Genomic DNA, 10,447 nt, shown 5'->3' with positions numbered 1-10,447 from the left:
CAAGGAGCTCTGCTTCTATTGGTAATCTTACCATACCAAGTCAAGTCGTTTGATGAGGATCTGTTGACCCTTGTGGAGAAGGTCGACAAAGCTATTTTGGAGTTGTTGTCGGCTTCACTGGACGAGTGGGCCATTTTGTTTTTTCCCTCAACGAGCTCCCCTTCAATGCCTTGGATGGTAAAGTGCTTAATCTTGTCCTCTTTTATGTTTGAGGTCGATGTCAATCGAGACTAACACTTGCTTGTGTTGTTGTTGCTTGTTTTGTAGGTATTGTGGGTGAGTTTGCCTGAAGGCCACTCGTGAAGCAGGTCGGACCTGGGAGTGAGACTGTGCCACCGTCTGCTTCTACTCTTATTCTTGGAGAAAGAGGTCAACCTGCTAGTGAGGTTGGCCTTGTTGTTATTTTTGCTGAGGTCATACCTAGCGCTCATTCCTCTGTTTTGGCAAAGAGGAAGCTTGATGATGGTACTGGGTCGTCTAACTGTAAAAAGTCAAAGACCTCTAGGAAGCTAGATAATGGTGCTGAAGAAAGTGCAACAACTGCTTTAGCCAGTACTGTTGTGATGCCGTTGTTCATTATTGTAGCACATTTGTTGAGTGTCAGTGTGGCAACCACTAGTACTCGTGTGGTGCCCCTCCTTCTTTTACAACTTCAATAATCCCTCCCTCTACTATTTTGGTGACGACATCACCTTCTTCATCTTCTCACCCCGTGTCTCCTTGCATCAATGGGTTAAAAAAAACGAGAATCTTTTAAAAAAAATAAGTTTTGATCATACACTTAAAATAAATAATTGAAATTAAACTTAATTAAAAACTATTAATTATTATCCATATATAGTAAAAAAGAATAATTATCTTTTTAATAGCTTTAACCTTTACGTAGCATTTTAAGCCAGGCACATGAAAGTGTGGTGTGATTGTGCCACGTTACACGGTAGGAAGGTCTCGAGTGTACGGATTTGGCATACAACACAAAAACAGAACAGGAGAGGGACAATAAATCCCACTCCTCTTTAAACCCCCCCTCTCCCCTGCACTGCATCTCATGAGACTCACTCAATTCTTCTTTCTCTAACTAAAAATCAAAACCCTTTCCATTGCAACAATAATAACAAATTATCAAACCCTGTTTTATTTTTCTTCTCTCTCTGTCTTGTATTGTGTTCTGTGTCTGCGTTTGTTTTGAACCATTTTTCCTCAAGCCATGGCGGCTGTCCCAGCATCGCGGACCGATCCACCACCGGCAATGGTGGCGCCGCCGCCGTTGTTGGTCTCCGACTCCTTCGCCAAGGATGCCATTCTCGCCTGGTTCCGCGGCGAGTTCGCCGCCGCCAACGCCATCATCGACTCTCTCTGCGGCCACCTCGCGCACCTCGCCGCTGCATCCTCCGACTACGACGCCACCTTCACCGCCATCCACCGCCGCCGCCTCAACTGGATCCCCGTCATCCAGATGCAGAAGTATCACTCCATCGCCGACGTCACTCTCGAGCTCCGCAGAGTTGCCGAGAAGAAAACGGAGACCGAAGCCGCGAAGAAAAGCGAGAGCAGCTTCGACGAGGAAGGGAAATTGGAGAAGCAAGCGGTGGAGAATGGCGGAAACGACGGTGGTGACGACGATGCCGCGCCAGTGTATGATTCGCCGGACAGTGAAATTACTGATTCAGGTAATAATAATCAATTCCACAGTGATCTCCTCTAATCTTTTTTGTTTTTTTTCTATTCAATTCAGTGCTATTAACACGATTCACCTTCAATTAATCGTCTTTGATATTTTATGATACTCTTTCGCGATTCATCTTCCACCTGTTGCCGGAGACTTAATGGTTTAATGTTTTTTTTTTCATTCTTAAAGCGAGATAGGAGATAACACAGTTTAATTTTTAGATTATTCGAAGTTACTACTTATGTTTTGTTAATCACGAAGGGTGAAAACTTTTTTGTGTCTCTTCATAGGAGCAAACTTTTTGGTTTTCTGCTTTTATATTTCTTTTTCACCACTTTTTCATAAAACAATTATATTTATATCAGGAAAAAAAGTTATTTTCGTTCCCTGCTGTGTGGCGAAGAAAAATAACCAAAGGATATTTGCCTATTTGGCATGAAAATTAGTTTATATATTGAAGTCAATTTTCGGTTGCGCAATGATAGACCGCAGACGTCGTTCAACGTTTTGATGCCCTTATTTTCCAATTAATTTTCAAAATCATCGCCAATAGGGTTTTTTTGTCTCTCTCACTTTTCCCCTCCTTCTTTTTAAAATGTTTTTGTAACTTTTGATTTTCTTGATAAGTAGATGTTATTAAACTAATGTCACGCAGAGAATATGTTTGATAATTTATTTTCATTACATTACCTTTTGATTTTGAATTCTTATTTTTTCATATTAGTTTTATTACATTTTTTCTAGAATTTAATTAAAATACGCGGACAATGTATGATATATCTTTTTTATATGATTCTAAAAATATATCTGATTCTAAAAAAATGTAAAAATATATCTGTTATTTTTTTATCTTATATATAAATATTAAAATTCATCTTAAAAATGACAAAAAATATAAAAATTATTATTAGTATGGTTTCATCATAATTTTCAATTATCATACCGAGTGTTTTAAATATTTTTCTATTAATTAATTCCTTAATTATTTCATTTATTGTAAAAAAATTGACATTTAATGTTTTTTTTGACAAAAAAATAAGAAAATTAATAAATAATTTAATGAGTAACAAGTTTACTAAATTATTCTTATTATTCATCATTTATTCTTTCACATCTCTGAATTGATTCTATTATATTAATAAAATATTTAATACTTTATTGAAAACCTAAGTCCCCAACTAGTATGGAAAAAATACAAGATAAAAAAGAATTGAGATGTCTTACTTTAATACATTCTTTTGGCTTTTTCTTATCATTTTCCTTATTTTCTGAACACGGTCTTGGTACCTTTGGTGTCACGGTTAGTTGGGAGCATGGTGGCAGGGGCGAATACCACAACGTTGATAGGGGGAGACATCTAGAGATGTGTGCATTTTTTAATTCTTATTAGTACTAGAGTCGGCTGAAGTGAACGATACTACGAGCCGGTTGCATAATGATCTTGTTTTGACGTCACGTGAGTGGTTCCATCTAATGGTATCGTACCACGTGCGGGTTCGGGGGCTTGAATGAGTGGGTAGTTGAGCTTTGACATATTAGGTGCTATTACCTATGAAACACCCTGGTGTGGTGTTCAGTGTTGTGGAGTTTCCTTGATGGGGTCCAATTTGGCGGGTCTCTACTCTGTCGACTCATGCTTGGGTGGAGGATCCGATGAATGGACTTCAATTATGGGTTAGGGTGTTAGGATTTAGGAAAATACTCAAAATAGAGAGTACTAATAATGAAAAAGAATAGAAAAGGAAAACAAAACATGTTCTGTTTAGGAGTACTAATAATGCTTCTACAATAATTCCTAGTGCATGATTGCTTATGGACCTGGATCCTTGCGGTCAAAGTTTCCTCCTGTCATCATCTTTTTTTAATACTTTAGCTCCTTGGTTAATCATAATAATTTAATGGTCCTATTTTTGTTGTTGAGAACATTTGATTGAAGAGGCTAGTGAGGGTCCAAACACCAAACTAGTTTGGTTACATGTTTTGAATGTGCATCAAAAGACATTTTTACATTAAAATACATATAAAAAATTAACTATATATTTAAGAAGAGAAATTAAAAAGGTTTTTTTTGGATGAATTTTCTTCTTCTTCTCTAGTGCTGTGAAATGGGAGAGAAGAAGTTTATTATCTGTTTCCTTTGTTTGGATTTTTATAAAATTTAAATAAATTATTTATAACTTAAAAAATTAAAATAATAATAAATATTTTATGTAAAGAAATAAATAATTTTTTGGGTTAAATTCAATTTTTTAGTCAGTATAATATTTTTTATATCATTATTATTTTTTTATACCTTTCTCATTTAAGTGTCATTCACTTTTTTTGTATTTCTATCTATTTAAATAATACTTCTTTTTTATTCAATTTCTATCTTTTTTTTCTCTCTTATTTTTTTTTTGTTTCTTGCATATTTGATTCTTCATCCAAATAAAGTACAAGAGATAGAATGAAATATGTGAGAAAAGATGAATAATGTGACAGAGATAGATAAAAGGATTTATTTTATAAAAAGTAATGTAAGAATTTGTTATACGTGTATTATTACTCTTTTTTTATTTTGTTCCGAAAAGAACAAAGCATGTTTGAGCAGCCGGTTGCGTTCATACCCTTACTGGGGACATGTCATCGTACTTTTGTTTGTTCCAATGGCTCGCCCATTTTGTCACTATTAACCGTACTCTGTGCTTGGGGGGACATTGGTATTGGTTATGCTTGGGGGAGGACTAACGCATGGTTACTTTGTTGGAAGGCGGCAAATGTTTCTCAACAATCACACAGCAAAAACAATTGTTAAATGATGAAATTTCAGTTTATCAATCTTAGCTAATGGTGACCATGACAATGTTTGGTTTATTGCTTACCCTTGTTGAAATATCTCTGCTTCTCTCGGTTAACCATCACTTTACAGGATAACCAAAGGCTTGAAGTTAAACTAACCATGCAACCAAAGATACGTATAATGAATCATAGCTATCAACTATACTGGTGAAAATATATGTTGAATTTGGACTAAAATGTGTTGCACTTTAATATGATAAGTCAATCCATCCCCCCTTTTGGTTGAGTGCTGAAAGTTGCATGGATTTTCTTTGGTCTGGTGTGCAGGATCTCAGGAAATGCAACCCAATGTGATGAACACCAATATATGTTCCAATCATGAAGAATGTGAAGGACGTTCTTCACAGATAAAGCTGACTAAGGGTTTCACAGCAAAGGAGTCCGTGAAGGGGCACATGGCAAGTTCTTTTGTTTACAACCTCAATAGTCAATAAATTGTTTTTAATAAAGAAGCATGGATTCATAGAGCTGGTATCACTAGTTTTTGTAATAAGAAGTAGCTGGATATTGCTGAATGACAGATGATTGCAATTAGCAGGTGAATGTTGTAAAAGGATTAAAGTTGTATGAGGATGTTTTCTCTGAATCAGAAATCTGCAAGCTGACTGATTTTGTGAATGAGATTCATGCTGCTGGCCAGAACGGGGAGCTCTCAGGTAAGTCACCATTAACTCGTTATTTCCTGCACTTTCAATTACTTTATATCATGCTAATTTTTAGGTTTCTAATCATCTCGGTCATCCTCAACCACAATGAAATATGAAGACAGATGGAAGCTGTTTATAGTTTTACTTGGGACTTATACAATGGCAGCAAATTTATTTCAATTTATTTAATAAATCAAGATCAGGTTCTATGTTATCCATAATAATAGGTCGAGAGTTTTTGGACTGATTATTATCTTTCTTAACACAGTTGTGGTTGTATGTCTTCGTTGTAATTTTTTCTTGTTTGTACCAATCACAAGACAGATTTATGCATTTAAAGCAAGTTGTTCTGTTGTATATAGTATTTTACGTTCTAAACTAATCTTCTTGAATAAAATGTAGGTGAAACTTTTATACTATTCAACAAACAGATGAAGGGAAACAAGAGAGAGCTGATTCAGTTGGGTGTTCCGATATTTGGACAGATAAAGGACGATACCAAAAGTAAGAAGAAATTATTAAAAGGAAGATTTGATAATTTGACAGTCTTTCTCCACCTTAACAAAACTGTAATTTGGTTCTTCTAATCTGATATATTAAAAAACAATCTAAATTATAAAGATAGTAATTCGGCTTGTTTTCCTTTTTTGTTTACAGACAACATAGAGCCGATTCCAGCACTTCTTCATGATGTCATTGATCACCTTATTCAATGGAAATTAATTCCAGAGTACAAAAGGCCAAATGGTTGTATAATCAACTTTTTTGAAGAGGTAAACATGTCGTGTTTTCCTAATCACTTTCCTTGTCGTGTATTAGTCTGATCTCTGAAAGGTACTATAAGCATTCATTTCTACAAGGGAGTAACCTACAATTTTATAATTTGTAGGAGGAATTTTCTCAGCCATTCCTGAAACCACCACATTTGGACCAACCTCTATCCACCCTTCTTCTCTCTGAATCAACTATGGCTTTTGGGCGTATCCTTACGAGTGAAAATGATGGGAACTACAAGGGGCCACTCATGCTCTCATTGAAGGAGGGGTATATATTAAACAACTTACACTCTTTAGTGGTGTGGTTCTAATCCACCATTTATTTATTTTTAATATTCTTGTCATATTTCTGGATATCAAGGCAGAATACCTTCAACATTTATTTGACAGCATGTAAATGAATAATAAGCTATGCAACTTTAGAAGTGACACCTAGTTTCAATTTTTGAGAAGTGGCACCTAGTTTTAATATTTTATCATTATCCCTTTAGAAGTCTCCACTCTGATCCCGGAAAAGCTCATTTTTCCACATATATCCCTTTCTCATTCGTATAGTATATTATGTATTTGAAGTGGCTAAGTTCTCCTTCTTGAATAAGTATTAAATTCTACATTAAAGGTCTGAAAGCTTCTGAGATGTTCTTAAGGAATGTTAGATATGGAATTATGGATATAGTGACAGGGGCTGTTCAATATACCCTGATAGGATTGGCATTTAACTCAAGCCTTATTATTATTACTTGTTTTGCATTTCTTCAATTGCTTTCTTTTGGTCCATAACATTGTAGTATTTTACAATACGTGATTAGATGTTGAAACGCAATGCAGGTCTCTTTTAGTGATGAGAGGAAACAGTGCTGACATGGCAAGGTACGTAATGTGTCCATCCCCTAACAGAAGGGTGAGCATCACCTTCTTTAGAGTGAGACCAGACTCCAATCATTGCCAATCACCAACTCCTACCATGACAACTGCGATGACTCTTTGGCACCCAAGCATTTCTAGCCCTTTTACTTTGCCAAAGGGACCTCTAAATGGCTATGAGGCTATGGATATGATGCCCCAATGGGGATTACTTAGTGCTCCAATGGTCATGCTAACTCCTATGCGCCCTATGGCAGTAAATACTCGCAAACTTCCTCGAGGTGGTACTGGGGTTTTCTTGCCTTGGAAGGGAGCATCCAGAAAACATACAAGGCATCTTCCACCGCGCGCTCAAAAAGGACGCCTTATGGAATTACCCTCCCCAGTTGAATCACACATGGGAGAGTCCACTTCTGAACCCAGCATTGCTGTTGAAGGATAGGTATGATTTTAGTCTCAAAGCTGCCATGGGTTTAAAGAGATGTGAATTGCCTCGGTTATTTGATCTGGACTGTGGAGTATTTATTTTGTTGTACAAACGGGCACAGGGATTGTTAGAAGAGTTTGTTAAATTCAATTTTTTTTCTCTCACATTTCCCCTTTAACTTGCTTTTTAGATAGATACCTTAGAATCTAGTATGCACAATAGTTTTTCGTGCGTTCCTATCAGCTTCAGGGATTTGGAGAAGTCTTGCTTCCAAATTTGGAGAATGTGAATTATAAGAATGGTCATTTATATTTTCATTTAGAGGTTTAATTTGAGTCTGCTGTCTGCTGGCTGTTGAAGCTGCTTCAAGACATATGAGTATTAAAAGTGGTTCAGGATATGGAAAGCAATATTAATAGAGAATGGGAGGGGAAGGTAGTAAACATTCCTCCCTTTTGTGTGCATGATCTCTTGATGGATTCTGTTTTTCCTTTTCCTCAGCAGAACACCGGAAAATCAAATCATTATGAGGATGAATGGTTATGATCGTCTACTTAATTTGCCATTATGATATAGGAGGGTTAATCTTTATAGTGAAATATTTTGACTTTATAGACTTGTATAGATAATAAGTACCCATCTCTAATGTATTTATTGTTAATTTGAATTAAAGTAACTTATAATTAATAACAGTTTCTACTGAAATAAAAAGGATTGCTCTAAATGCTTCCGGTGAAGATTTAACTCTGCAGTACTCTTATCCTCGATGGACATTTCAAATTATTTAGCATCTTTCTGAAAGTTCTTACTCAGAATTAATATATTATCTTCTAAAATTTGAAAGAATATATATTTCTGGAGTAAATGAACCCACACTACTAAATCTGCACATCTATATGCTGTATGCATCAGATATATCAGCTATTTTGGTGAATTTTTCTACTATTTGAAGCAATACAATAAAGAAGTATACCATAGCCTCATGTCATTGTAAAAGAAAAGCACTTCAATAGAACAAATAGTTTCGCTAAGACTAATGGTTAAGAAATCAATAAATATAATTTTTTTTATATATTAGAAATCAAGTAGGGATGCATTGATAACATCGTAAGTTATACTATTTTTCCATATCAACTTTCCACATTTGATTTTTTGGGCTAGTTTGTTTAAATTTATTTGTTGAAATCAATACTTATTTTAATAAAATAAATAATTTTATGTTTTTTAGTGTGTTTGTCTACTCTGCTGATTAAAAAATGATTTTTAATTATTTTAAAAAATAAATCTTATCTGTTTTTTTTAAAATATTTATATAAAAAATATTTATTTTAAAATTAATTTTTTAAAATTAAACAAAATAAACCACTATCCATCACGTGAAATGGTTAATGAAACCTCGAAACTACTTAGGTAGTAAATGGGCCAGAGAGTTGAAAGACTTTCCCACGTGAAGGAGCTATTTCCAATTGGTTTCAAAATGCACGGATTTTCTTGAGTCACCATACATTGAAGTGTATCCAAAACATTTGTTAAAAATTAAAGAGAAGGGATATATCAATTAAAATAGTTGTTTTTCATACATTTAAAATGTGTAAGAATGAGACTTCTAAGAAATTTACACAAATATAAAAACAAAAAGAGAATGCTAGTTTCTGTTATGAAAACCACACTTACATGCATAAATCTCATGAAAGTGAAGCTCATATCTCATGCCTTAGCATGTTCATCATCATCTTCAATGTCCCAACTCAAGTCGTCTTCTTCGTCTTGCTCTTGAGCAGCACTGAGGCGCTTCCGCAAATCAACTTTGGTAGGGCTACCCGTCCGAACTTCCTTCTCTTCATCAATTCTACTAAGATTCTCAATTTCATCCCACTCAAGATCCTCCTCCTCTTTCTTGTTCCCCGAGTGCTTATTTGCAACCAACGAATCTTTTCCATCATCAACTTTACTTTCCATTATCACTTTCTTACCAGAATCCACACCAGAATCTTTCCTCTCATCATCTTCATTGATAGTTTTCTTACTACTTCCATCACCCATCTTCTCAACAACCTCTTTGTTCTTGTCAACCTTTGATTCTTCGACACACTCATCTCCCTTGCTTTGCAATAAATCACCTCTCTTTTCTTCCTTAGACCCCTCCTCACCAGACTTATGCATCTCTTCCACATTCAATTTCTTTGTTCCATCACCATGCAACTCAGAATCTCCCTCTTTCCCCTTATTCTCATCCCCATCACCATCATCATCATCATCTTCAACATCCCAACTCAACTCCTCCTCTTCCCTCGACATTCTCCTCACGAGTCTCGCCCTCACATCCTCAGCTTTCTTGAGCCTATAAACTCTATAATAATACCTACACCAAAACGTGTCACGGTCAACAACACTGGGAACAACCCTCTTGAAAACACTCTCCATCGCCTCACTCTCTTTTAAAAAATCCTCAATTTCATCACTCTTCCCTTCCAACGAAAACCCTGATTTCCAATCAGTATACTCATCCGAATCCTCAGGCACTTCGGTGTAGGTGCTAACGTCACCCTGAATTGCACGAACCTGTGCGTCAAACCTATTATAATAGCGCTTCGAATTGAAACTCTTTTTTTCTTCGTTGCCGCCGGGGTTGTTGTTTCTGTTATTATTATCGGAATCGAGATATGATTTGATGTGAGAGGTGCCTTTGACGACTGTGTTTCCGAACTGGTCGATGACGTGGCCCACCGTCTCGAGGGAACCGTGAGCGACCTCAATCTCCTTCTTCAAACCGGTGCCGAATTCCTGCAGGTCGCGACGGTAGGTATCGATGATGGATTCCGATTTCGCGCTTAGGGTTTTCCATAGGCCGCTGAATTCCCACGCGCCGCCGTCGCTGGTGGGGGAATCGGATAGGTGCTCGGAATCGCGACTCGCTTCTTCTTCGTCTTGCGATTCGGTTTGGCGAGCATTGTCGTCGTCGTCGTCGTCGTCGGAGAAAAAGGAGGTGAAGAAATTCATGAGGAATGCAGAGACAGAAAGATTAGAATGTTTTGTGAATTTTTAAACATATGAGATAGGAATCAATCAGGTAGAGTGCGCGTCGTGGAGTAACCAGCAACTAACAAACAGCCCGTAACCGAAGGCTGAGGATAACGCCCAACAACACAAAACTCTGAAACTGATTTTCTGCTTAATATAATTAAAATCTTTTAATATTTTTAAAGAAAAACTTTTAATAATTAAT

At 36.2% G+C, this 10,447-nt stretch overlaps 2 protein-coding genes across 2 annotated transcripts; one reads left to right on the top strand and one right to left on the bottom strand.

The window, feature by feature from the left end:
- Positions 1-926: 926 nt before the first annotated feature.
- LOC114406830 (RNA demethylase ALKBH10B-like) lies at positions 927-7,954 on the top strand. The gene is made up of 7 exons (XM_028369660.1): positions 927-1,670; positions 4,775-4,905; positions 5,046-5,163; positions 5,557-5,658; positions 5,812-5,927; positions 6,044-6,198; positions 6,759-7,954. The coding sequence occupies exons 1-7, from the start codon at positions 1,208-1,210 to the stop codon at positions 7,234-7,236; spliced, it is 1,563 nt and encodes a 520-aa protein (XP_028225461.1). The 5' UTR covers positions 927-1,207; the 3' UTR covers positions 7,237-7,954.
- A 781-nt stretch (positions 7,955-8,735) lies between these two features.
- On the bottom strand, positions 8,736-10,396 carry LOC114406827 (BSD domain-containing protein C22A12.14c-like). Its single transcript, XM_028369657.1, has one exon. It carries the CDS (start codon positions 10,219-10,221, stop codon positions 8,929-8,931), a length of 1,293 nt encoding a protein of 430 aa, XP_028225458.1. The 5' UTR covers positions 10,222-10,396; the 3' UTR covers positions 8,736-8,928.
- Positions 10,397-10,447: the final 51 nt, after the last annotated feature.

This window comes from Glycine soja, chromosome 3 (genome assembly GCF_004193775.1).
Source record: "Glycine soja cultivar W05 chromosome 3, ASM419377v2, whole genome shotgun sequence".
Taxonomy (NCBI): domain Eukaryota; kingdom Viridiplantae; phylum Streptophyta; class Magnoliopsida; order Fabales; family Fabaceae; genus Glycine; species Glycine soja.
This window is presented reverse-complemented; position numbering and strand designations above follow the sequence as displayed.

Bases quoted from the DNA above. Each gene is read 5' to 3' on its own strand.
- LOC114406830 (XM_028369660.1), top strand. From the start codon at position 1,208: ATGGCGGCTGTCCCAGCATCGCGGACCGATCCACCACCGGCAATGGTG. The intron at 5,164-5,556 runs GTAAGTCACCAT...AATAAAATGTAG, and splicing joins CCAGAACGGGGAGCTCTCAG to GTGAAACTTTTATACTATTC. The intron at 5,659-5,811 runs GTAAGAAGAAAT...TTTTGTTTACAG, and splicing joins GATAAAGGACGATACCAAAA to ACAACATAGAGCCGATTCCA.
- LOC114406827 (XM_028369657.1), bottom strand. From the start codon at position 10,221: ATGAATTTCTTCACCTCCTTTTTCTCCGACGACGACGACGACGACGAC.